This window comes from Pleurodeles waltl, chromosome 8 (genome assembly GCF_031143425.1).
Source record: "Pleurodeles waltl isolate 20211129_DDA chromosome 8, aPleWal1.hap1.20221129, whole genome shotgun sequence".
Taxonomy (NCBI): Eukaryota; Metazoa; Chordata; class Amphibia; order Caudata; family Salamandridae; genus Pleurodeles; species Pleurodeles waltl.
Genome location: NC_090447.1, coordinates 3700730 through 3728178, shown reverse-complemented (window position 1 = coordinate 3728178; position 27449 = coordinate 3700730). Strand labels below are relative to the sequence as shown.

Below are 27449 nucleotides of genomic sequence, written 5' to 3'. Positions count from 1 at the left end.
GAGACTTACTAGTAAATCAAATATGTCAATCATTGATAAGACAATGTGCACATATAATTTATACAGGGATCATTCACACTGTAAAGGGTCCAGAGCAAACAAAACAGTAAAAACAGAGTCCAACACACAAAAACATCCTATGAAGTAGAGACAAAAAGTTAGGAGAAACCACACCAAGGATACAAAATCTAACATGCGTCCCCCCAGCTGAAAGTGGGGAGCAACTAACCAACCTCATGGGAGTTCTTATCACTATGGCAGAGGAATCTGGACAGATTATCAGCATTGGCATGGTCAGTGCCAGGGCGGTGTTTCACCATAAAGTCCACTCTCTGTAGGAAGATGGACTACCGCAACAATTTGAGATTCTCACCCCTCATCTGCATTAACAATCTGAGGGGCCTATGGCCTGTCTGAACCCAGAAGTCAGTCCCAAACAAGTTGGGTCTTAGCTTCTTCAGTGCCAAGACCACAACAAAAACTTCATGCTCAATTGTACTCCACCTACATTCCCTGGGAAGTAAGCACCTGCTAAGGAAGGCTTCAGGTTGATCTATTACTGCTCCAATACCATGATCTGAGCCAGATCTGATGCCTGCCAATATCAATCCCAATGTCATACCTCCCATCTTTCACATCATGTCAGTACCATACTTCCTGGCCACCAAGCCCTTTAAGAATACAATGGCCCTAATTGCAGGGTTTTGAAGGTTGTACTGTCTTCATTGTGAAAACACCTGCACGGCTACATCAGGTTTCCCCAACATGCAGATTTGGCCTATTTGAAGGCAGAGTTTTATGCTTTTGGACACGTTCCATATGTTGTTGGAGCCATAGATGGCACCCATGTATCCTTGGTTCCCCCCAGTACCATTGAACAAATATATTGGAACAGGAAAAACTACCACTCCATCAACGTCCAAGTGGTGTTTTTGGCAGACCAGTACATTTCACTTGTCTGTCCAAATTATCCTGGATTAGTCCATGCAGAACAGCAATATCCGACTGCTGATGACACAACTCCACACAGTAAGGGCCTGGCTGGTTGGTAAGTCACATTTGACATGTGTGTCTGCAAAATTTGTCTCCTGCTATCACAAATGTGCATGTCCAAGATATATGTTTGTGTTGTTATACCTGTTCCATACAGGTGACTCTGGCTATCCAAACTGTCCTTGGTTATTGACACCAGTGAGGAACCCAACCACGCCAGGGGCAGTCCGCTTCAGTGAGGTCCATTGAAGGACAAGGCATGTCGTGGATTGGACTTTTGAGCTCCTGATGCAAGATTTCACTGCCTAGACAAATCTGGAAGAGCCCTCCTCTACTTACCCAACAAGGGATGTCAAATTATTGATGCATGCTGCATGCTCCACAACCTTGCCCTGAGACATTATATACCATTCATACCAGGTGAGGGTGAGCCAGCAGAATGTGTGGGTGGAAATGCAGATTTGCCAAGTGAGGATGAGCCTGATGACGATGAAGCTGGAGACATCAGGGCAGATCTCATCAATCGGTCTTCAACTGATAAAGGTATGTGATGTGTTCTTAAAAGTGAAATTACATTTTGGACTCTGTAATGAATGCCTGCCATGTCACATCCTATTTAATATGATTGGTGAGGTCTTAGGTTGATTCAATGGCAATGACTCAGGTATGCATGTAGATTGTTAGTTGGTATTGTGTACTGAACAGTGTGGTATACAGTGTCATCTTTTGTTACTGCAAAAGCACAATCACACTTGTACAAATAACTTGTCAGAATAGATGTATGTTTACAATATTGTCCTATCCCTTATGTTTGACAATCACACATTTGCTCTGTTCCTGTTTGGCTCATCCTCAATGGCAAGTCACAGACAGTGTCAGAGACATATGGGATTTGCAGGCAGACATGAGAAGTGGACATGGATGAAACCAGGTACTGATTGGCATGAGTATGTGGAGTGTCACGTATATGGCCAGACTGTCAGGATACTGTGATGGAAGTGTGTTTTTCCTACAAGAATAGCCGTTTGGCACTGGAGGTGATCAAATGGTGCCATGAATGTGTCCATATGTGTCTGACACATGTGAAAATGTACAACCAGAGCCCCTACCGTCATAATGGTTTCTGTTGTATAGGGCCTACCTTGTACATGGTTGTTAGTATGTTAATACTTTGCAGACCAATTTGCATGTCTCTCAGGGCTAATATAGGAGAGTGGCAAGCCTACTGGTACCTGACCATGGCAAGTGAAAGGTTCCAGGACTGGGGAAATCAGTACTGGGTTATGTCTGTATTATGGGGTATGATTATTAGGAAGCTAAGGTGTGGGTATGTAATAAGGTTTTACCTGATGATACAAAAACAAATCGGTCTGCCTCCTGGCTTACAGAAAGACTGACATATCCCTAACGTCTGTATCCTGTGGGTAATTAGTGTATGATACCTAAGCTGACATTCTGAAGTCACAAGCAGTACTACTCTATCAACTGATTGCAAATCCACTAGTAAATGTGTGGAGATGTACAATACAGCTGATTTGGGTTATGTCTATGTTACAATCCCAATGCAATGAGTTTCCTCAGTATAGAGCATACGTGTGATGTCCATAACAAAGGTTATAGAATACAGAGGGACATATTGGGACAGGAGGTGTCATACATGACAGTTGTACATGATTGAAACATGGTACTTACACAGTTGTATTTATTGGGGAGTGCAAAACAATATGTGTGGATTGAAATGACAGAAAGTAAACAGTGAATGGTTCAGTCATGGTAGATGAAATCATCAGGGTAGCTTCTACACCATTTGGATACCCATGTCCAGTGTCCTTGCACCATAGGAAAATGGAGTTGGGTATCAGAACAGTCAACAGGGTGTACCTGTGGCACACAAGGGGAAACAATCAAGAGAGGTTCACTTCCTGGCAGTGGGGTTGGTCTTGGCATCTGCTGCTCCTGGATGTCTGGGTGGATGTCCATATTTGCAGGGGGCGTCCTCTGCTAAGGAGGGTGTGGTGTCTGAGGCATGTCCTTCCCCTGGCAGGGCCTCCATTTGACTAGCAGCCGCAGATGTTGAAGGGGCTGATGACTCCATCCTCTGGCCCACACCATCCCTCCTACACACCTTACACCCACATGCCTGTGCCCCTGTGCACACTCCAGTGGTGGCAGCTCCATCATTGTCAGGGGTGATGAGAGGAGACTCAGGTACTGGGGGGCATACAATGGAAGACACAGTCCTTGGGACACAGGTTTGGGGGCGAATGATCGCATGTGATGTAGATGCAACAGGGCTGGGATGAGTCAATGTGGTCAGTGTGATGCTGACAGTTTTTGACTGATCAGGTGTCCCTGATGGGCCAGCGTCATCGTCAGTGTTCACACATCCAGGGGTGTTTTCCTCACTGGGCCTTCATCCAAAGGGGTTGCGGCAGTCTCCGGTATCCACTCCCTGGCAAGGTCACCTGTTGGAGAAGTGGAACACACAGTCGCTAGAAGTGATACAACAAGTTATGTTTACGTTTGAGTAGTAGTGATGTTATATCAGATGCTTACAATTCTCATTTCGAACAAAATTAGACTCAGGTAGTTCAATACCATATACCATGCTCAAAGATGTTACATTATATTGGTACTTATATGACTGCTGATGCCCTCTTTTGTTGCCTGAATAATGATATGGGTGATAACCTTTTTTGACTAGTGAAGTGTATGGCATGATGTAGGAGGATGGCCTGGCTTATAGTGGGTACCTGATGGTACTTACACCTTGTGCCAGGTCCAGTTATCCCTTATTAGTAGATTAGTAGTGTTCTAGCAGCTTAGGCTGATAGAAGTAGCTATAGCAGAGCAGCTTAGGCTGAACTAGGAGACATGCAAAGCTCCTCCTATACCATTTATATCATATAGGTACTATATCATAAGAAACACTCTGGGGGTTATTCCAACTTTGGAGGAGGTGGTAATCCGACCTAAATGTGACGGATTTACCACCAGCCGTATTACGAGTTCCATAGGATATAATGAACTCGTAATACGGCTGGTGGTATATCCGTCACTTTACGATAACTTTTGGGACGGATTACCACTTCCTCCAAAGTTGGAATAACCCCCAATATGAGTTACTAAAAATAAAGGTACTTTATTTTAGTGACAATGTGCCAAAAATATCTCAGAGGATATACTCCCTTAGGAGGTAAGTAAAATACACAAAATATACACACAAACCAAAATCAGGTAAGTAAACAGTTAGAAAAGTAGTGCAAACACTGTAGAATACAATAGGATGCAATAGGCCTAGGGGCAACACAAACCATGTAATAAGAAAGTGGAATGTGAACCACGGATGGACCCCTAGGCTGGTGTAGTTTGTAGAGGGTCACTGGGAGTGTAAGAAAACATTAAGGGTGTCCAAGATACCCCACACCAAGACCCTGGTAAGTAGGAGTAAAGTACTACTATTTCCCCAGAAACACACCAAAGTCGTGATAGAGGATTTTGCAAAGACCACAATAGACTGCAAAACACTGAAGTCGGATTCCTGGACCTGAGGACCTACAAAGGAAGGGAACCAAGTCCAAGAGTTGTGAAAGTGTCCAGGGGGGGCAGCGGCCCACTAAAGCCCGGATGAAGGTGCAAAATGGCTGCCTCTGGATGGAAGAAGCTGAAAATTCTGCAACAATGAAAGGTGCTAGGAACTTCTCCTTCCTGCAGAAGATGTCCCACGGAGGGCTGGAGGATGCAGAGCTGTTTCTTTGGCAAAAGACCATAAACAAGCCTTGCTAGCTGCAAGCATCGCAGATTAAGAAAAAGGGTGCTGCACGGACCCAGGAAGGACCAGGATGTCGCCACTTGGGAGAGGAGACAGAGCGGTCCCTCAGCCATGCAGAGAGCCCAAGCACAAGAAGGCAGCACCCACAGAAGTCCTTGAACATGGGTTCAAGAAGTTTGAACATGGCGGTCATCTCAACACTGCAAAAGAGGGTCCATGAAGCCGCAGATCAACTCAGGGAGTTGAGCAATGCACGACAGAGAGCTGGGGACCTGGGCTTGGCTGTGCATGAAGGATTTCATGAAAATGTGCACAGAAGCCCTAGCAGCTGCAGTTTACAGGGTGCACTGGATTACTGTCTGGAGAGGGGAGGCAAGGACTTACCTCCTCCAAATTTGGACAGTTGGACCACTGGACAGTCTGGGTCACTTGGGTCTACCACCTGTGTTCCAGGGCCCACGCTTGTCAGGATGAGAGGATTCCCAGAGTACCAGTGATGCTGATGTTTGGTGCCTGCTGAAGCAGGGGGAAGATTCCGTCGACTCACGGGAGATTTCTTCTTGGCTTCCAGTGCAGAATGAAGGCAGGCAACCTCCAAAGCATGCATCACCAGGAAACAGTCGAGAAAGCCGGCAGGATTAAGCGCTACAATGTCGCTGGTAGTCTTCTTACTACTTTGTTACAGTTTTTCAGGCGTCCTCGAGCAGTCAGCGGTCAATCCTTGGCAGAAATCGATGCGAGAGGTGCAGAGGAACTTTGGTGAATTCTTGCAAGTCATTATCTGAGGAAAAGCCAACTGGAGAGACACAAAATAGCCCTCAGAGGAGGATTGGCCACCTAGTCAGGTAAGCACCTATCAGGAGGGGTCTCTGATGTCACCTGCTGGCACTGGCCACTCAGAGGCCTCCAGAGTGCCCTCACACCTCTGGATCCAAGATGGCAGAGGTCTGGGACACACTGGAGGAGCTCTAGGCACCACCCCTGGGGTGGTGATGGACAGGGGAGTGGCCACTCCCCTTTCCTTTGTCCAATTTCGCATCAGAGCACGGACTGGGGGTTCCCTGAACCTGTGTAGACTGGCTTATGCAAGGAGGGCACCATCTGTGCCCTTCAAAGCATTTCCAGAGGCTGGGAGAGGCTACCCCTCCCCAGCCTTTAAAACCTATTTCCAAAGGGAGAGGGTGTAACACCCTCTCTCAGAGGAAATTCTTTGTTCTGCCTTCCTGGGACTGGGCTGCCCAGACCCCAGGAGGGCAGAACCCTGTCTGTGGGGTGGCAGCACCGGTAGCTGCAGAGAAAACTCCAGAGAGCTGGTTTGCCAGTACCCGGGGTCCATAGTGGAGCCCCGGGGATGCATGGGATTGGCACCCCAATACCAGATTTGGCATGGGGGGACAATTCCATGATCTTAGACATGTTACATGGCCATACTTGGAGTTACCATTGTGAAGCTACATGTATTGACCTATATGTAGTGCACAGGTGTAATGGCGTCTTCGCACTCACAAAGTCTGGGGAAATGGCCCTGAACTATGAGGGGGGCACCTTTGCTAGTGCAAGGGTGCCCTCACACTTAGTAACTTTGCACCTAACCTTCAACAAATGAAGGTTAGACATATAGGTGTGAAATGTTTTTTTTTTTGTGGGGACATCGTAGTGGTTGTAAAAATGGCGAGGTAGTGTAAAAAAAAGAGGTGGAAGGAAACTTTAGTGATGAGGTGTGGGTGCTCTGATGGGTGTGGGTGATGGTTATTGTGTATTGTGTAGGTTGTGTAGGTGTGGGATGAATGCGGTTTGAAATGGGTATAGGTGCCAAGATTTATTATTGCTAAATCTAGGATAGCTGTTTCTTCTTTGTGGCTGTGAGTGGTGTTCTGTTTGCAAAGGAGTGTGGGTTGTGTAGGGATGTGTTATATAGTGCAGTGTGTAGGTGTGTCAAGTGTGTGGATGTGTGTCAGGTGTGGGGTTTTCAAACTATCCAATGTGGTGTGGTGGTCTGTGTGATGTGAGTTGAGACCGCTGCGGTTTACTCTGCCAATGGTTTTCCGCCATGGTATAATGGCACTCCTGATTTGTGGATTTAAATCTGATGGGAGGAATATTGTTAGCCTGGTGATGCTGGTGTTGGGACCGCCTGTTTCCCATCCTCCAGTGTCCTGTGGTTTCAGACTTTTGGCTGTTGTTTGGCAAACCTCACAGTGTAACTCTTAATACGGTGGTCAAATTACCGCCAACATGGCTGTGGCCATCACAACATCACAACAGCAGCCTTACTGTCAGACTGCCAAAGTCGTAATGAGGCCCTGAGTCTCTTACTAATACCAACATTCATTCAACCAGATACTCACCCATTCACTCAGACAGAAATGCAGTCAATCACCCATGCAGCCACTGATGCACCCCATAACTCGCTAACACACAGCCACTTGCCACACAGTCACTCACTTCGAAAGCCACTCACACCCCTAGTCACTAACCCATACAGGCACTGAGGCACCCATTCATTTTTTCATACACCTACCAATACAGCAACGCATTTTGTAAGAGAAAAAAGATAGTTATTACAAGAACGGGGCTTTTTAGGCTTTTTTGGGGGGAAATGTGTGCTTTTTGTACTTTTTAAACAGTTTTGGAATTTTGTGGGCATTTACTTTTTAATGTAACATACAAAATGACTTCATTTGCAACAGCAAGGAAAGAAATTAAGGAATAATGAAATAGCAAAAGTGCAAAAAAATAAAATAACTTTTGTGTGTATTTATGATTAGCACAATTATAGGTACAGCTTGCTCCCCTACACTGAATGTTGCCTTGCATTGGGGCAAAAAAGCCCTACTTTTCCAAGTTCTGGAATTGTTTGGTGGCACACTGGACACTTGAGGAGTGCTCAATGACGTTCCTGCTTGGCTGCTAGAAGATGTTCCTCCTCTTTAACTTTCTAATCTTCTCATTTCAGCTCTTGCCAAATGAGTAGAGTGCATATATATAGATACATTCACTGAAGAAAAGAAAGGTTACAGGGACGTTATAGTTAGATTCTGAATTTACTCATACAGAACCATAGAAGTTCAGCAATTATAGTTAGAGTTTTTTCAAGTAACCATAACTCGTGCCCTTCGGTAACTATAGCTTATGCCCCCGCCATCACTGTAGCCAGGCCCTGTAGCCAAACCCCCCTATAAGCAGCCAAACTTGTACCATGCACGGCGTTCGCTAGTGCACAGCAGGGATTGCCCTCAAGGGCAGGTCTGCAGCCAGTCCCTGTGGCCAACCCCCCTAACCAACCAACCCTTCTCTGCACATGGACCATTGGCTGTGTGTGGCATGAGTTGGCCACAGCCTATCTCTCTGGGTGCAAGAATAGGTGTAAGAGAGTGTATCTAGGAGTGAGATTGGCTGCAAGAGTATCTGTCAGGGAGTGAGAGTGCACACATTAATGTCTTAGCGGGTGCTTCAGTGTGTGTGCAGGTCTGTGAGTGGGTGTATCTGTCTGAGTGAGTCTGTGAGTGGGTGTGTGAGAGTCTGAGTGGGTCTGTGAGTGGGTGTGGAACTGTCTGAGTGGGTCTGTGAGTGGGTGCATGAGAGTCTGAGTGGGTCTGTGAGTGGGTGCACTAGGGCCTGAGTGGGTCTGTGAGTGGGTACGTAAGTGTCTGAGTAGGTGTGTGAGAAAGAGATAGAAAGAGAGAGAGAGAGAGAGAGAGTGAGAGGAAGAGAGATAGAGTTTTTTAGACGTTGATGGATGATATACTTAGAATGGGATACTTCTGCACAATTTGACAAAACAAACAGTAAGATCATCTTTCAGTATGAGCCTTAAACATTTGCACTTTTTTAATATATTTTTTTAGCCCTTCATGGGCTATCTGGGACCACAGGAGAGCCCTCAAAGGCTCCCTCACAATCCCTGCAGATTACTTTTTTATTTTATACTGGGACTTGGCTGCTGAGTCTCAAGATGGCTGCCAACACTTCCTGGTTGCAGTGTTGACAGCTAATCAGATTTCAGCACGAAATTGGAAGAGGTCGAGAATCCTTTGCGTCCCTAAATAAACAAATGTGTTTTCCCCTTAATTTCTCACAAACTACTGAACGGATTTACACCAAAACAAAAAAGGTCACGTTCTAGACCAGGAGCTACCTTTCTGCCAAAGTTGGTGCTATTGTGTCCAGTAATTTAGGCTCTATCTCTGTTCAAACATCCTTTGAAAAAATGAATGGGGAAAAGTGTTTTGGGACCCCCCATTTTTTTTTGACCCCTGGATGGATCACCCCAAAACTTTTCAGACAGTATCTCACATGACTGGCATTTGTTTTTTTTAAAGTTTCGTCAAGTGGCACCAAAGATATAGGCAAGTAAAAACTCACTTTTTATATAGAAACTAGGTAGTAACTATAACTACCTATTGTCAACCACCTTTTTTAACTGAGAAACCCAAAGGTTAGAGAGACGCCATAGTTAGGTTCACATTTTACCCACAGAAAACACCAGGAATTCAGCAGTTATAGAAATACTTTTAATTATACTTATGTGAAGAAACTATGGGGCATATCTAAAAGCCCCCTAGTGCCATTCTAACACTATATTAGCGTCATTTTTTTTTGCTAATGTGGCGTTAGAAGGTCAAAAAAGCCACGCCGTATTTACAAGGTTGCGCAATGCACGCATTGCGCCACTTTGTAACCCTTTGCACAACATTATGCCTGTGCCAGGCACAATGTATGCAAGGGGGCGTAACCCCATTAGGGGGTGTAATAAAAAGGGCAAAAAATTGTGCAAGGAAATCTCAGAGATTTCCTTGTGCCATTTTTTCTGCACTTTTAATGCCTGCTGAGAGCATTCATTAAAATGAGGCTTCCATTGATTACAGTGGGCCGCCGCCAAACTCCTGGAGGGACTCACTGTCCCAGGATTCCTGCCTGGGGGCTGGACTGGAGACCTGAGTGCTTCAAAGCGCGCCGCCTAGCCCCGCTGTGTTGCCGCCGCCAAACTCCTGGAGGGACTCGCTGTCCCAGGATTCCTGCCTGCTGCCTGGGGGCTGGACTGGAGACACGGGCGCTTCAAAGCACGTCGCGTAGCCCCGCTGCGTGGGACATGCACAGGTTGCACCCGGCCAAAGCCCGGGGCAAGGGCGGGCCCATCTGCGCCAGTCGGAGACCGTTGGAGTCCTGGCTGGGCAATCCCTCTGAGCCCTAAGGTAAGACTGACGAAGCCTTGTGTGCCTATCCTTGCTCAGTGTATTTCTTTCTGCTTTGGAGTTAAACCAAGTATCAAATGGGGAAGCGAAAGGCAAAAGGAAGTCCTGCCATGGGCCCTGCTCAACCAAAGGTACCCAAGCTTCTCCAACCCTCGCTCCCTCTTTCAAACTGCGTAGTCAAGGAAATTGACTCATTGATTGGGGAGGTGGAATCCATCCTAAACAAGAAGGGGAAAAAGCCGATGACAGGCCTGAAGAATGGTTCTCTCACACTTTTTTTTACTGTTAGACCACCCTGTAAAAGTAGCCCCCAATCTCATAAAGTTCGCCAGAAGGGGCCGGCATTTCAGGACAACAGCACAAATGCCAGCTCGTCAACTCGCTTTCCACCTCCCCAAAATGTAGAAGATCCACTAGGACACGTGACTATTCATGAAACACCCTGCTCCAACCGTTTCTCTCATTTGGAGCACCAGGACCACACGCACGCCCAAGATGGCCCCATCTTATCCCCGCGATATTCTAGTCAACATCTGCTTGAATTCCTTAGTGCCTTGCCGCAGGAGAACTTAATTCCTTTGGTGACTGGTCTGAAAAAGGAAGTTGGAGATCTGAAAGCTTTAATGGCTGAAATACTCAATGCACTCAAATCTATTGGCCTGTGGAGAGATTCTTCCCACACTCACGAGGGTGAGGTAGCCCCTTTGAACACTCAGCACTCCGCTACATCTGGGACTGTGCCAAACCTAAGTGGCCCTCGCTGTCCTAAAAGGCAGGTTGATGCCCTCGGAGCTCCTACAGCCAAACATGATAATGGCCCACATTTTGGGGGGAAAGTCAATGTGTCATCAGGGCATCATCCACGTGTGGAGCTGGAGTGGGACACAACTATTGCTTTTGGCCACCGTACAAATCCTAATGATGGCCATCCCATTTACATGTGTAATGTTCCCCCATTACCCCTCAACACTCAGGAAGACAACTCCTCACTCATAAATTAGGTCTCACATTGGGTACGCCACACTAGACAATGTGGCTCTATCATCCACTCGGAAATACTGTCGGCTGATCGATTCAGCAGCAATTCAGGCTGCTGGGATGTTATAAAATTCACACTTGCCAGTACCCGCCTGGTAGAGGGTTTGCTTTCCATGGAAGCACGCAACCACTCACGGAAGGGAACTGCTATCTTTCTTAGTGACAGCTGGCCTGTTATCACCACCTTGGGGCCAAATTCCTTGCCTGCCCTGAAGCCTTAGACACCGAGTGAGGTCACTGGGCGTCCAGCCTTTAACTAAGAAATGTCTTGTGCAGCCGTGATGGAGAAACCTGCACTTGCTTCTGAGAAATTCAACTTTTGTGACCCTGATTGTTTGGGGATTACATCTGGCATTGTTTGACTGAACCCTCTCATATTCTTTAAGGGTGGAAATAGTCCTCTGTTATTGGTCCCACCTCTTTCTAACGTTCCCCAAATTTTTTAAGCCGCAGACCCAATGAAGAAGTCACTGTTTCTAAACGTCATCACAGCAACTGTGAATTCCGAGGAGCTCCTCATTGATTCTACCTTTTCTGCTAATCTCCACAAAGACGTTCGGCTTACTAAATCTACAGCGATGAACCTCCTGTCCTGTAATGTGGCTGGAATTCACAGCAAACTAGTTGATGCTGAGTGGAGGGCGTGTACAGATAACTTTAATATCTGTATGTTCCAGGAAACTTGGGCCACTTATAATGTGTACAGACAGGGGTTCTGCTCTTTTTGCAAAGAAGCCAAACGATCTTCTGCCAGAAGAGGCGCAGGGGGACTCGTTACTTGGATAAGAATGACTGAGGTGGCTGGAGCAAGAGAAATATACGTGGATTCCCCTGACATTCTAGCTATAGCTATTCAGTCTAATCAAAGTCCTTCTGTCTTGTGCATCAACCTTTATCATAGACCAGACCTTCCTAATCAGTTGTCCCCCACTATTCAGACACTGAATTCTCTCGTATCAAACTTTCATCTAACGCACTACATTATTATAGCAGGGGACTTTAATGCGTCCTGCTAAACCAACTTTTTTTAGAGGGTCATATAGCAATATCTTGGACCTTGTTCTTATTGATATAAGGATGTGGCACCTTATAAAAGATGTGAGAGAGGGAAATCAATATCCCAGCGATCATGCTCCCCTTCCAGTACTATATGATAGACAGCTCTTTTTAAGTATTGAGCCTCCCTTTGATTATGTAGTACCTGAAGCTCTGGAGGTGTCAACCAATAAGCGCGTGGTGAGATAAGAGTCTTTTAAAAAACTTGCATAAATTGTGGGACAAACTGTGTGCTTTAGTCTCCACCCATCAGCTATTTGCTGGTCCATCCTCGTATACTCCAGATGAGGTAATGAACTTGCATTTTGATCTTTTTTCCACTCTCAAAGAGCTATTCTCTATAACTATTTGGGAGAATATTCATCCAGGAGCTCACGCTACTCACAGGTGGTTTGACAAAGGATGTAGGAAGGCTCAGTGCGCCTTGACAGAAGCATTGAGATCTAAAGATAGAAACAAGATAATTCTAGTTAGGCGAAATTATGCTTCCACACTTGAGTCCAGCAAAAATAATTGGGAAGAGACATCATGGAAAGAACTAGCTCAGGCCGCGAAGGACTCAGACTCTAAACGCTTCTGGTCCTTGGTGGCCAGAAATGGTCGTAATCAAGCTCTAAGGCTGGAGTGTCACATTCCCCCAGAAACCGGGTCTAGTTATTTTGCGGAGCTGTACGATTCGGTCCCTGATGGCGCCATTGTGAACTGTGATGAACTACTACATCCTCATCTGACCTCGGGCACTCTGATACCCTTCACACTGAAGGAAACAGAGTTTGCCATCAAGGCCCAAAAATTAGGGAAGGCCCCAGGGCCAGACGGTATTTCTTCAGATATGTTCAAATCGGATCTGAATCACTGGGCCTCTATGCCAATAGGCTCTCAAATGCCGTCTTAGCAACCAGAATTTACCCTCGGGCCTGGAAGGGTGCAATCATTGTCTCCATATATAAATAAGGGGAGAGAGGCATCCCGGGGAACTATAGACCCATCAGCCTGCTGGACAATTTACAAAAGATCTGTTGTCATCAGATATTAAGTAGGCTAAAAGAATGGATTGAAGACAACCAAGTACTTAGCCACCTTCAGGCAGGTTTTAGAAACAAAATAAGCACAATTAATCAGGCATTTCGTTTCCTTACCATTACATGGAAACAGTGGATGTGGATGAAGGGAAGCTCTTTGTGGCATTTGTAGACTTGAAGTCTGCTTTTGATTTTGTTCCAAGCTGTAAGCTTTGGGAGGTCATGAGCAAAGCGGGGGTGCCGGCTCCCATGCTGAATATAATTAAAGACTTGTACTCTGACAATTATGCCAGAATTCGATAGGGGCCAAAAGGTGAGTTAACAACGGAGATTGAGGGGTGAGGCAGGGGTGTGTGTTGGACCCTACTCTCTTATTTATAAATGGATGTATCCCTTACCTCTTGGATTGTACCAATGATGCACCCAGAATAGGAGGTGTAAAGACTCCATGCCTACTATTTGCAGAAGATACCTTGTTACTATCGCAAACGGCCGCTGGTCTTTCTAACTTGCTGATTAAGATTGTGGACTTTTGCAAAGAACACGGCTTGGAAATCAACTCAACTAAAACCAAGTATATGGTATTTGGGGGACACAAGACATAAAATGAAGAGATGCATACACTTGGAGGGTGTTACACTGGTCAGCAACTTCGATTACTTGGGAATCAAATTAGAGGATTCTCATATTACTTGGGGATCAAATTGGAGGATTCTCATAAATGGCATGCCCATTTGTCAAAATCTTCCATGGGTTTAAAACAAAGATCAGGTGGTGTTGTGAGATATGCATCTAGATCACCCAGATTTGCCATCACCCCCGCCATGGAAATATACAAAACCCAAGCAAGGGGGGAGTCCTGTATGGGGCAGAGCTATGGGGATACTGCAACCTGGAGGATCTAGAACGAGTTGAAAACTCTTTCCTTAAGATGTTGCTGAGAGTACCTATTAGCACTCCTACCTTGCCAATTCGGATGGACTTAAATCTCTATTCCCTCGCACATATGGCCGCCTTAAGACCGCTGTTATATTGGATTCGGATCTGGTCATTAGATATCTTTAGCCCATATCGTGACTGGCTGAGCAATTTGGTGAGTGCTAGTGCTACTAACAAAATTAGGTGGTGTACTTATGTGGAAAAAACTTTTACTAATCTTGGGTTGGGAAATTATTGGCTAAATCCTTCCCATCTCCCGAAAAATGCCATTCAGATTGTGAAGGATGCCTATTGGCTAAATGTCCAAACAACTAAATTAGCAGAAGTTTCCACCTTTACTATGACCAATAGTTTTTTGCAAATCAAATGCCACTATGAGTTTGAGCGTCATATGGACGCAAAACTTACTCCATTTGCACGAGCACTCTATATTAGATTTAGACTAGGGTCTCTTCCCGTACGCACTTTAATGCACAAATGGTCTAGGTCCGACAACCATTCTAAATTATATCCAATGGGCTGTGGGATCAATGAATCTGTTTCTCATGTTCCCTTCCAATGCCCCGCATATTCTAACCAGAGGGCTCGTTGGATTGTGCCGCTATGTAATGGGCTTTAGGAACTGTTTGACAGCCCTCAGGACTTTCATTTCAGATCCAAATGTGACGATGGCATGCTCTTTAGCAAAGTTTCTTGAGGCCACCTGGCATTTTAGATATAGAATTTTAAATGGTTAATTTTAATGTTGCGTATTATTTGCAGGGGGGACTGTAAATTATTACTTCTAATATTTATATTTAATGCATATTTATATTTGTAGTATATAACCGTGGGTTGCATTGTCGCTCAGCAGTTACCATATGCATTTGGGCATTATCGTACATTAATTCAACTTAATATGCCTCCCTTTTTGGTATATTTTTATTTACATTGCCTTTCTAATGCTGTATTTTAATGATATTGTTTCTGTGTTCTATTACTTTTAATTATTTGTATTGTGCTTTTATGTTATATTTTTACCGAAATAAAGCGGAATTGATGATGATTACAGTGGGCCTTTGTGTGCTTTACAGGATGAGCATCAGAGGTTTTTATGCTAATCCTGCAAAGCGCCAGATTAGCATAAAACATTCTGATGCTCGTCCCCTAACTACTGCCATGGGGCACTGTATTTAAAATATGGTGCACACATGGTGGCGTTAGGGGAGCACTGAGGGACGCAAGAAAAGTGGCGCTGCACTGTGTGCAGCGCCACTTTTGTTAAATATGCCCCTAAAACTCATGGCCTAAAGTTACTTTCTGGCATGGGTTTTAGTTTCTTCAGATAAGTATAACTACAACAATAGTTCCATGGTTTTATGTGGGTAAAATGTGAACTATACCATTCCTGTAACTTTTGGTTTTTCAGTGACTTTTATTATTTTTATTGTAAAGATATATATAAATACTACGACAACCACTGCAGTGCATGGCTGATGTGGCCAAGCCCTGCCGCCAATCCCCTCATATGCACCCAACCCCACACAGTGCACGGTCTTTGTGTCCCCCTCCTTTAGTTCTACGGAGTCAGGATAGAGGTATGTGTGTTTGTATTGATGATTTCTCTTTTATAAATATATTATTTCTGCCACATCATTTAAATAGCAGAAAAGAAAGTCGCACCCAGCGTGTCAGCTTCTCAAGCCAAAGGCTTTATTTGATGTAACAATTCAAAGAGTACTTCTAAGATGGCAACGCGTTTCAACACAAAAGTGTCTTCATCATGGCCGAATTGAAAAAATCTGTGCACATTCCCCTCTGACATTAAAAACCCCCAGTTCAATAAACATTGAAAAAATACTACCATGAACAGGGAACACTAAAATGGTTTCACTATGTGTATATATATATATATATATATATATATATATATATATATAACAAAAAAGCGATGCAACTGAATCAGACACCAAAAGGCTGCACAATATCCAAAGCTCGTGGAATGTAGAGAGTGAAGTTGAGGATAAAAATCACTCATATGTACAAAATCGTCGGCTTCATTTTATTGAATAAGTTCATATAAAGCCAAAAAATTATGAAAAACATAGTGAATGAGTGAATAATGAAAAACTTTCAAAAATAGTTCCTCAATACAAAATCTTAAAAGTGCCTACAACGAACAAGACAAACACACGCTGTCCCAGCCAAATGTCGACGCGTTTCGGCAACAGCCTTCAACTGGACATTGGGAGACATTTTTACACCAGATCATTTATATCCTATAGTCCTTCTTTGCTTTTCACATCATAGCTAAGAAGAAATGTGCAAGAGGGGCGGCCATTTTGTAACGTAACAGTCTTAGATTTAAAATCTCAATTTTCGTGCCCACGTACTTGGATAAAAGTCAAAGTTCCAAACATTAGCAAGATTATATATTATATGGTTCCCTAAGATCTTATTAAAACATTTTCACCAATAAATGATAAATGCATTTACAATTATTAATTGGAAATTCTATAGATGAAAATAACCCACATATACAAATTATTTTGCTCAAAAATGCTAACAATTTTAACTTAGTTGTTTCAAAAGTCTAATATATGAATAAAAGATATACATTATAATCTAAACATCTTCAATTAATAAATATCATTAATATGTTCAAACTGTACATAATTTAATTGATAAATAAATTGGTTAACCTATAAATACAAGAGAAGATGATAGAGAAGATGATTCTAAGAAAGACAGTTATTGAGTTAATATATGTCAATAACCCAAAGAAATTTGATCATAATTGATACAAACATTTAAATATCTCAATTCATCTTAATAATGATACTGAATTCATATATAAATAGATGATTAAATAATCAAATAATTCTAGCAAGGAGTTAAGATTATATAGAAATAGATATTTCATCAATTCAGAAAATTGTTATATTTATGATGAAAAGAAGGGATCTTAGCCAATGCAAAAATAGCAACGAAAAATGAATTTGAACCAAGGACATGGACATATATATGAGGAGACTGCTAAAAGACCCCTAAAAGTGCTAATAAAGTGCAAAACAGGAAATAAAGTGCAAAAACATTGAAATACTAAATATAGTATATATGTTTCACAAAGAAACTGTCCTTGTCCGTAAATATTTGGTCAATACAAAATCCCATAAAACTTCTCATTGCAATCCAACTTAGTGCTTATAATCAAAGTAATCTCCTAGATTCTGATAAGAGACTGCAATGATCTCAACATTTACAGATGTACATGAAGTTGTATATATATTTTTTTTTTTACCTGGTAAGTAGCTATAGTAAGGACCAAGGCCCTCATTATGACTTTGGCGGTCTATTTCTTAGACCACAGAAGTCACGCCCGCCACATGACCGCCATATTATGGCTGCTGGCTGCTCTCTGGCACTATTTGGTGGTCAAGCCTCCAGCAGCCATACTGGCGGTCGGTGGCCTGGTGGAGCTTGCTCCGTCGCCACTGCTACTTCACCATAACACCGCCCGCTGTATTACTACATTGTAGATGGCGTGGCACTGTTGTGTTGGTGGGGTGCTGGCGGCGAAGCAAGCACCATGGACCCCCTACCCTCCTGGATGACCTTTCTTCCTTTAGGCTGCCCCCATGGTCCCCGGCATGTTATTAAACATAAACATTTCTTGGATAAATATGCAGGACAGGATTCATTCTGACACAAAGCAGATTTGACCGAAATTTAACCTCAACAGGAAGCACATACAGATATAAACAAAGCAAGTGCCCAAATTAAAGCTCCACGTCTGTAAAGTACTTTTCATCCTAATTTCATCCACATGGTCAAGGCAAAGCAAGTGCTTTTTCTCAGCATTTCCACATTGAAAGCCAATCTTTAATCCTTGATGGAGGTGTTTGAATCCTTGCTTTTCTCAAGCTCAATATTTCATGTAGTAACTGTGCAAGTGGATCCTTTCTTGTCAAGTGCCACTGAGAATGGCCTAGAAGTCCCAACTTTTTGGTCCCACCCCATATACACTAGTGGTATGCAACGTGTTCCTGCCATTTTCCCAGGATGATGGACAGCCTATTATAAGGACCCCCCCCAAGCGTGTTCCCGGCTGATTTTGGTGACACATTCTTAATTCACACAAATATGATCACTTCTCTACTAAACAAAGAAGCACTTCATGAGTGGCATTGGGTTGGGTTTAATGGATAGTATATCCCCCTACAGCGGGCTATAAAGCTATGTTAAAAGAACATATAAAAATTAAAATATTAAAATTGTAAAGAGATAGATTTAAATTAAACATGTATTAAAAATGAAACAGTATACATAATTATTAATCAAACAAATATGTATTTTACTTTAAAAATGATAAAGGAATTCAAAATTAAATGTCAACGAATTGCAAATTGATTAACTTCCCACTCTATTCCCCTATAAACCCAGCAAACCACTTTCAAAATATAGACTATAATCAGAACTATAAAAATATAAATAGATATTAAAAATAATAAATAAAAAATGTATATAAAATAACAAGTACACAATTACATTCACTCAGTTATATTTATGTAGCGGTTTGAAAGATCGGGCACCCTGCTCATTAGAAGAACCTCTTTTACAGAATGTTGATTGGATTCCAAAAAATGGCAATAAGCAAACTGTGTTACCGTGGCCACACAATGCTTTCTCTTTGTGTGTCAGTCCTGCTATCTCACAGTTTACAATTCTCTAGAGACATTTCACTTTACTGAATCTATTCTACAAAAAGTGTTAATTTACCTGGTGTATGAAAGGACCAACAATGTGTTACAGATATAAGCATTGCTACACATTCAATAATTTATATTATCTCGTCTTTCAAATATTTATAAAAGGTAGACATTTAATGAGACATTGTTTTCTCCCCTAAATGTTTTTCTGGTGTTTAATATTTTGGGCAGATCAGTCATGGATCCGTGCTCTCTTCTCTCAGTGACAAGCTTCAGTTCTCCTCATTTCTGCGCACAGTGCCACCTTCTACATTCCAGAACATGGCCCTGGCACAGCTGGTGGGGCACTTCCAGTGGGCCTGGGTGGGCATGATTGTGTCTGATGATGAATTGGGCCTTCAAGGAGGACAAGCAATAAGAAGAGGCATCGAAGATAGCGGCAGCTGTGTAGCCTTCATGGAGCAGGTCAACCTTCGCTACTCCAAGGAGAAGGTCCATCGCATTGCAGAAATGATACGGGGACATGCATCAAAAGTGATCATCTTTCACAGCCCAGAGGTGCACCTCAAGATGTTACTACAAACTCTTCACACACTGAAAGTAACTGGCAAGGTCTGGGTATTCACTGCTGCCGTTACAATAACACCTGGACTACTGGACAACCAGGCCTGGAGAATACTCAATGGCTCTCTGGGAATTGCTCCTTACACTGACCACATGATTGGATTTGAGGAGTTTTTGCACAGCTTAGAACCAATGAGATACCCTGATGACATATTTATAAAAATCTTCTGGAAGAAAGCATTCCATTGTGATTTTAAAGAGGCCAATAGGACAAAAGATGTGGTTGTCCCAAGACAGGAAGGTGAGCAGACTCTGTGCTCAGGGAAAGAGGCACTGGATGAAAAGGTCATGACTTTATTTGAAATGAATGACCTGAGCTATACATATCAAAGCTACACCGCTGTGTATGCCTTCGCTCATGCATTGAACATTCTGATAAACTGCACATCTGGGCGAAGATTGGTTACAAAAGTGGCTTGTGATGACATCAACAATTACCAGCCTTGGCAGGTAATGACAAGTTTCTTGCTTATTTCTTAAAATCATATGTGGAATATATATATTTCTTTCCAATGAAAAATGCAAAGGTTAAAGTGACTTAATAGTTAAGTATAGCACTAACACAAAAACTACTGTTTAAAGACCAAAAAACACTGACATTCAGCAGCTATAGTTTGTTAAGCCCCGTCTGCGCATTGTTTATGACTTCACATAATACATCACTCTTGACATGTTAAATAACATCATTGATGACATCACTGATGACATTTCAAATGATGATATTTTACCATATGGGACCTGCACTGCCCCCCTCCCAGAGCATTAATGACCTTGGGCCCCAGGACAAACCATCCCACGTGGACCCACTCCCCTTTAAAATAAAAATGACACGGGGATGGAGTCCTCTGGTCTTATTGAGGCTTGGGGTGACCGACAAGTGACTGCATCATCCTCAGCAGTTGGACCATCTGTGAACCCTTCCCACCTGACCAGATGTTTACCATCCCCAATTCTAACATGGTTACCCCCATTTTTGGCCTGTTTGTGAGTGTGTGTTAGTGTGTTTTTTCTGTGTCACTGTGATCCTGCTAGCCAGGACCCCAGTGCTCATAGATAAAAACCTATATATCAGTGTGTTTTGCCTGTCTCGCTGGGATCCTGCTGGTCACGACCCCAGTGCTCATAATTTATGGCCTAATGTGTATGCATGTGTAGTGCCTAACTGTGTCACTGAGGCTCTGCTAACCAGAACCTCAGTGCTTATGCTCTCTCTGCCTTTAAAATTGTCACTGTAGGTTAGTGACTACATTTACCAATTTCAATTGGCATACTGGACCCCCCCTTATAAGTCCCTAGTATACGGTACATAGGTACCCTGGGCATTGGGGTTGCAGGAGATCCATATGGGCTGCAGCTTTTCTTTTGCCACCCATAGGGAGCTCAGACAAACCCTTGCACAGGCCTGCCATTGCAGCCTGCGTGAAATAACGCACACATTATTTCACAGCCATTTTCACTGCAATTAAGTAAATTATAAGTCACCTATATGTCTAACATTCACTTGCTGAAGGTTTGGTGCAAAGTTACTAAGTGTGAGGGCACCCTTGCACTAGCAAAGGTGCCCCACATAGTTCAGGGCCATTTCCCCGGACTTTGTGAGTGCAGGGACACCATTACACGCGTGCACTACATATAGGTCAATAGCTATATGTAGCTTCACAATGGTAACTGGCCACAATGGCCACCAAAAGGGATTACTACAAAGAACGCATAGATAGTAACTCACATAACAGCAAGGAACTCTTTACCATCATCAAAGAGCTCACCAAACCCAAATCCTGCTCCATCGACCCCCCTCATACACAAAACCTTTGCAACTCCCTCTCCAACTACTTCCACCTCAAAATCTTAGACATACACAACAGTTTCACACCATCCGCACCCACCATCACCACCACCGACATGACCAACAACACAGCACCCCCCCCCCCCCCCACCAACCAACTTCTCACCTGGACCCCTACCGACGACAAAGAAACCGAAAACACCATAAACTCCATCCACTCAGGCTCCCCCACAGAACCCTGCCTCCACCACATCTTCAACAAGGCCAGCCCAATCATCCCTCCCCAGCTCTGCACCGTAATCAACAGCTCCTTCGATGCCGCAACCTTCACAGACACCTGGAAGCACGCCGAACTCACCGCTCTCCTTAAAAACTCAAAGCAGACCCGGAAGACCTCACGAACTACCACCCCATTTCTTTTCTTCCCTTACCCGCCAAGGTCACTGAGAGGATAGTGAACGCCCGACTGTCTGACTTCCTAGAGGAAAACAACGCACTCGGCACCTCCCAGTCTGGATTTCGCAAGAACCACAGCACTGAGACCGCCCTCATTGCCTTCACTGATGACATCAGAACCAGAGTTGACAAGGGCGAGACTGTCGCACTCATCCTCCTGGACCTCTCCGCAGCCTTCGACACTGTATGCCACCAAATCCTCTGTGCGCGCCTTTTTGACGCAGGAATCCGGCACAAGGCCCTGGACTGGCTCACCTCCTCCCTCGCCGAAAGAACCCAGAAAGTCCGTCTCTCTCCTTTCCAGTCCCCAGCAACCAAGATCATCTGCGGGGTCCCCCAAGGGTCCTCCCTCAGCCCTACCCACTTCAACATTTACATGGCCTCGTTCGCCAACATCCTCCGCCCCCACAGAATCACCATCATCTCGTACGCAGACGACACCCAGCTCGTCATCTCCCTCACCAGGAACCCTTCTACCGCCAAGACAAACCTCCACTCCCGGCTCCTCGATACCACCAGATGGATGACAGCAAGCCACCTCAAACTCAACTCCAACAAAACAGAAATCATAATCTTCAGCCCCAACAAGACAGTATGGAACGACTACTGGTGGCCCACCGCCCTAGGACCACCCCCAACACCCTTCAACCACACACGCAACCTTGGCATCATCGGCATCATCAGCATCATCTTAGACTCATCTCTCTTCATGGCCCAGCAAATCAACACCATATCATCCTCCTGTTTCAACACCCTTTGCATGCTACAGAAGACCTTCAAATGGATTCTCCCTGCTCTGGCGGGAAACTGGACAAAGGAAAGGGGAGTGACCACTCCCCTGTCCATCACTACTCCAGGGGTGGTACCCAGAGCTCCTCCAGTGTGTCCCAGACTTCATCCATCTTGTTTTGCAAGGTGTGGGGGCACTCTGGAGGGCTCTGAGTGGCCAGTGCCAGTAGGTGATGTCAGAGACCCCTCCTGATAGGTCCATACCTGATATGGTAGCCAATCCCCCTCTCAGGGCTATTTAGGGTCTCTCCTGTGGGCTCCGCAAGATCTTCCGCTGGATCCCGCCGACACCAGAAAAACCGTGACCCACGCCCTCGTCACGAGCCGCCTGGACTACGGCAACACCCTCTACGCCGGGACCACAGCCAAACTCCAAAATCGCCTGCAACGCATTCAAAACACCTCGGACCGCCTCATCCTCGACATACCCCGCAGCAGCCACATCTCCGCACACCTGAGACACCTGCATTGGCTCCCTGTCAGCCAAAGGATCACCTTCCGACTTCTCACCCACGCACAAAAAGCCCTCTACGACAAGGGACAGGAATACCTCAACAGACGCCTCAGCTTCTACGTCCCCACCCTCCTCCTCCGCTCCTCTGGCCTTGCACTCGCTGCTGTCCCTCGCATCCGCCGCTCCACGGCAGGTGGGAGATCTTTCTCCTTCCTGGCGGCCAAGACCTGGAACTCCCTCCTCACCAGCCTCAGGACCACCCAGGACCACTCTGCTTTCCGGAGACTCCTAAAGACCTGGCTGTTCGAACAGCGATAACCCCCCCCTTTTTCCCCTAGCGCCTTGAGACCCGCACGGGTGAGTAGGGCGCTTTATAAATGTTAATGATTTGATTTGATTTGAAGGGCACAGATGGTGCCCACCTTGCATAATCCAGCCTTCACCAGTTCAGGGACCCCTATTCCCTGCCCTGGTGTGAAACTGGACAAAGGAAAGGGGAGTGACCACTCCCCTATCCATCGCCACCCCAGGGGTGGTGCCCAGAGTTCCTCCAGAGTGTCCTTGTGTTTCACCATCTTGGATTCCAAGGTGGTGGGGCACTTTGGGAGCATCTGAGTGGCCAGTGCCAGCAGGTGACATCAGAGCCCTCCCCTGATAGGTGCTTACCTGTGTAGCTGACCAATCCCCTTTTCAGGGCTATTTAGAGTCCCTCCTCTGGGTGTTTCCTCAGATTCGGATTGCAAAACTCCAGCAGGAATCCTCTGCATCCTTTACTTAACCTTCTACCAAAGAAACTGCATCTGGAACCTCCAGGAACTCTACAAACTGCAACAAAGAAGTAAAGACTACTTCTGCAACATTGTATCTTCAGCTCCTGCCAGCAACTGCAACTGTTTCCAGGTTGTGTATCCTCAGAGGACAGCCAGTCTTCAGCCTGCACCAGAAGAACTAAGGACTCTCCCTCGAAGTGAAGGAGTCACTCCGCTGCTTCAGCAGGCACCCTCTGCAATGACGACTGGTGACTTGGGTCTCCTCTCATGAAGAAGTGCTGAGATCCAGCAACACGGGTGGTGGACTGAAGTGGTCCCGATGGTCCTGAAGTCCAGCTGTCCAACTTTGGTGGACGTAAGAGCTTGACTCCCCACGCAAGGCAGTACCCCCATGCACAGAGTGCTTTACAGTTGCTAAGGCTTGTTGGCATCCTTCTATGAAGTTCTTCGTGTACCTTGCAGCTCCAGCCCCCAGTACTCTATCCTGTGACGCACAGCTTCCTGAGTGGTTCTTCAGCGGCATGCGATCCCTTAATGTAGTGCTGCATGGGCCTCCTTTTGCATCTTCTTTGTCCCCGTGCTGTGGGACTCATGTGCAAGCTGCCTGGTCTTCTGAGGGCTCTCTGAGTTGCTAAGAGCCCCCTCTGTCTCCCCCTCCTGGGTAGAGGCCACCAGGTCCCTCCTGGTCCCGAGCAGAGTAATTATCCGCTAACTGCGTGCTTTGCTTGTGCCAAGGCTTGTTGGCGGAATCCAGTGACACAAACCAGACTGCAATCATCCATCCGGTGTAGGACATCATCTGCACCAACCAGAAACCCGCATCCATCTTCTTGGGTGCAGTACTGATTGTTCTTCTTCAACAGTGGTTCTTCTTTTGCACCTTTATCCGGGTTAGCAGGGGCTCCTGTTCTTCCTGGACTCTTCAGTGCTTCTTGGACTTGGTCCCCTTCTTCCACAGGTCTGCAGGTCCAGGAATCCATCGTTGGTGCCTTGCAGTCTCTTCTGGTTCATACAGAATCTTCTATCACGTGTTCTTGTGTGTTCTAAGAAAGTTAATGTAATTTACTCCTGCTTTGCTGGGATCTTGGGTGGGTTCTATTACTTACCTTTGGTGTTTTCTTACACACCCAGCGCCCCTCTACACACTACACTTGCCTAGGTGGGAAACCGACTTTCGCATTCCACTACTTTAGTGTAGGGTTTGTTTTTCCCCGGGCACATTTCTAACTATTGTGATTTCCACTATTTGCACTGTTTTCTAACTGTTTTACAGCTATTACTGCATTCTAGTGTATATAATGTGTATATTACTTACCTCCTAAGGGAGTATAGTGTGTGAGGTATTTTTGGCATTTGTTTGTTACCTTTATTGTTACCTTTATTTTTGTAACACTGAGCATTTTCTTTCATGTGTGTGAGTACTGTGTGACTACAGTGCTATTGCATGCGCTTTGCATGACTCTAAGTTAGGCCTTGGCTGCTCACCCACACTACCCCAGAGAGCCTGGCTTCTAGACACTGCCTACATTTCACTAATAGTGGATAACTGAACCGGGTATAAGGTGTAAGTAGCTTTGGTACCCACTACAAACCAGATCAGCCTCCTACACTCTCTATGTAGATTATATGTGCAATTGGCTTTTCCGTGATTGGCATATTTGATTACTAGTAAGTCCCTAGTAAAGTGCATTAGAGGTGCTTAGGGTCGGAAAATCAAATACTACTAGTGGGCCTGGAACAGAGGTTGTGCCACTCACATGAGTAGCCCTGTAAACAAGGCTCAGACCTTCCACTGAAATGTGTGTGTGTGCAGTTTTTAAACTGCCAATTCGACCTGGCAAGTGTACCCACTTGCCAGGCCCAAACCTTCCCTTTTTAGGTCGAGCGTTAGCGTTCAGCCTGCTGTATACTATACAGTGAGTTCCAGCATTTTCATTTGTTAGTTGCAGTGTCCTTCAAAAATCCTTGCTTGCTAGTGGTCAGTTCTGCCTCTTTGTCCTGCCTTTTTTCACTTTTGGAGCAGCACAAAGTACTGTGTAATTACGCTATGTCCTGTTTATCTCTTCTGTAAGGGACTTTTTTTTGGCATTTGCCTGTTTCACCTCAACAGTGTCGGTGCTTGTTCAGTTACTCCTCCCCACCAGCTCCCTCTGTAAACATAAACCAACAGCAGAGGGGGGCTTTTCCAGGGCCAGCTCACCCTTGTTCTCTTCCTCTTATTTTCAGTCTGTGTGGCAATAAAAGTCCAGTCAGTAATTTACAACGCTATGAGCTCTAACTCAAGCAAACATGAGACTATTGCATTCCAAATGCTTGTTTCGGTTGTAGTATGTCACTGTAACACAGTTTTGTAAACCATACTGGCATTTTGATTCCTTCTTGAAAGATACAAAGCTTTCTTTAAAGTCACTGTAGTCACAGAAACAGCTACCAACTTCCATAACAGAATTCAGCGTTCCATGCACCACCTCCTCAAGGGGGCCAGGGCGCAGAGAGCTCAGTGTGAGCTAGCATAGCAACAGCCAGGTGCGTCTATCAACCCGCTACTTTTGGACATCCGCAAAACCAAACCAGTCCAACACCCGTAATCTCTCATTGACAGCATTGGTCCTTAATTTCAATACTTCTGGGTCGCATAACAGCCAATCCAACGGCTGAAGATGTTCTAAGATTATTCTGGCACCCCGGGGACTTCTGAGGACTTGTAATATGTAAAAATATCTAGGATTAGCACATTGGTCCAGTGCTGGCACCTCAACCAATCGTGTGCGCGCTATTGAATTCCAAAGTACTCATTGGCTATTGAAGTCTGCATGTGTTGTTGAGTTCTAAATACACATCCCGGCCGCTCCATCTTCAGCCAGTTAGCAGGTGTTATATTGTTTGGTTTGGAGTCCACTCGGTCTAGAAGACTGAGTAACAGATCTAGTCATATTTAAACTTGAGAGGGGTGATAATATCCGTTTGGAACTCAGGAAGACTTTTCTGCTCAAAATCCTAATGACGGGAGACGGGGCATGCTCATTACAGTAGGAGCCGGGAAAAACATTTGGTGGTGTTTGTACTGTGTTCCCGAGGCTGCTTCTTAAATGGCTGACCCATCATTTCACGGCTGATTGCCGGCCAGCGCAGGGGCAATCCATGTTGTCAGCAGTGCTGCTCAGTTATTCAGGGCTCAGGCAGGATGTGTGGCAAAGGCTTATATGTGGCGTTTTGAGTATATGACGACACTGTAGTGGAGGTGAGGATGCTTACACATTTTTAGGTCGAGCATCGCAGCATGCAAGAGTTGCTTTCCCCACGTGTTGGTATGTATCTGGGCTTTTAGCAACGCTCACCTCACGCCCATCGCTACCACTCATTTGTGGGCTTGCTCTTAATAAACCTTTGATGACATTGATAGATGGCTTACGTTTGTCCCTGCTTGAGGAGGTTTTGTTACTGCCTTGGCCATCGCCCCTGTTAAGCGGCTAATTGCACTTTTGCCCATAAGTTTAAATGCAAGCAACATTTTTTTTCCTTTTGTGTGTCCCAAGGCTTGATACTCAGGGAGGCCGTGGCGCTGGGAATCTGCTCGCTTATGTGAAACTGTTTTAGTTTTAATTTTCAATTTATGTGGCAAGAAAAGTCCGGTTAGGAGTTTGCAAAGCTACTGTCAAGACTTCAGTTATGCGTGGGCGCAATGGGCACAATGAGCGCAAGGTTTCCTATGAAACAGCCAACATTTCCTTGACATCACACATTTGGTGTGGTAAAAGCCATCTACCCAAAAGATTAGGCCATTGGTGGTATCATTGTAATAAATATTCTTCTAGTAGAATAAAAGAAAGAGTCTAAAAGAACCAGGAAATCAGAAGAACTGCAATT

General features: G+C 44.9%; 1 protein-coding gene across 1 annotated transcript in view; it reads left to right on the top strand.

Annotated features, from left to right (window-relative positions):
- The window catches only part of LOC138249000 (extracellular calcium-sensing receptor-like), a 224551-nt gene that overhangs the window by 69026 nt on the left and 128076 nt on the right, over window positions 1-27449 (top strand). The window contains exon 3 of the mRNA XM_069203055.1: window positions 18935-19777. Within this exon, the coding sequence (XP_069059156.1) occupies window positions 18935-19777 (843 nt within the window). The remainder of the gene's footprint in view (window positions 1-18934; window positions 19778-27449) is intronic.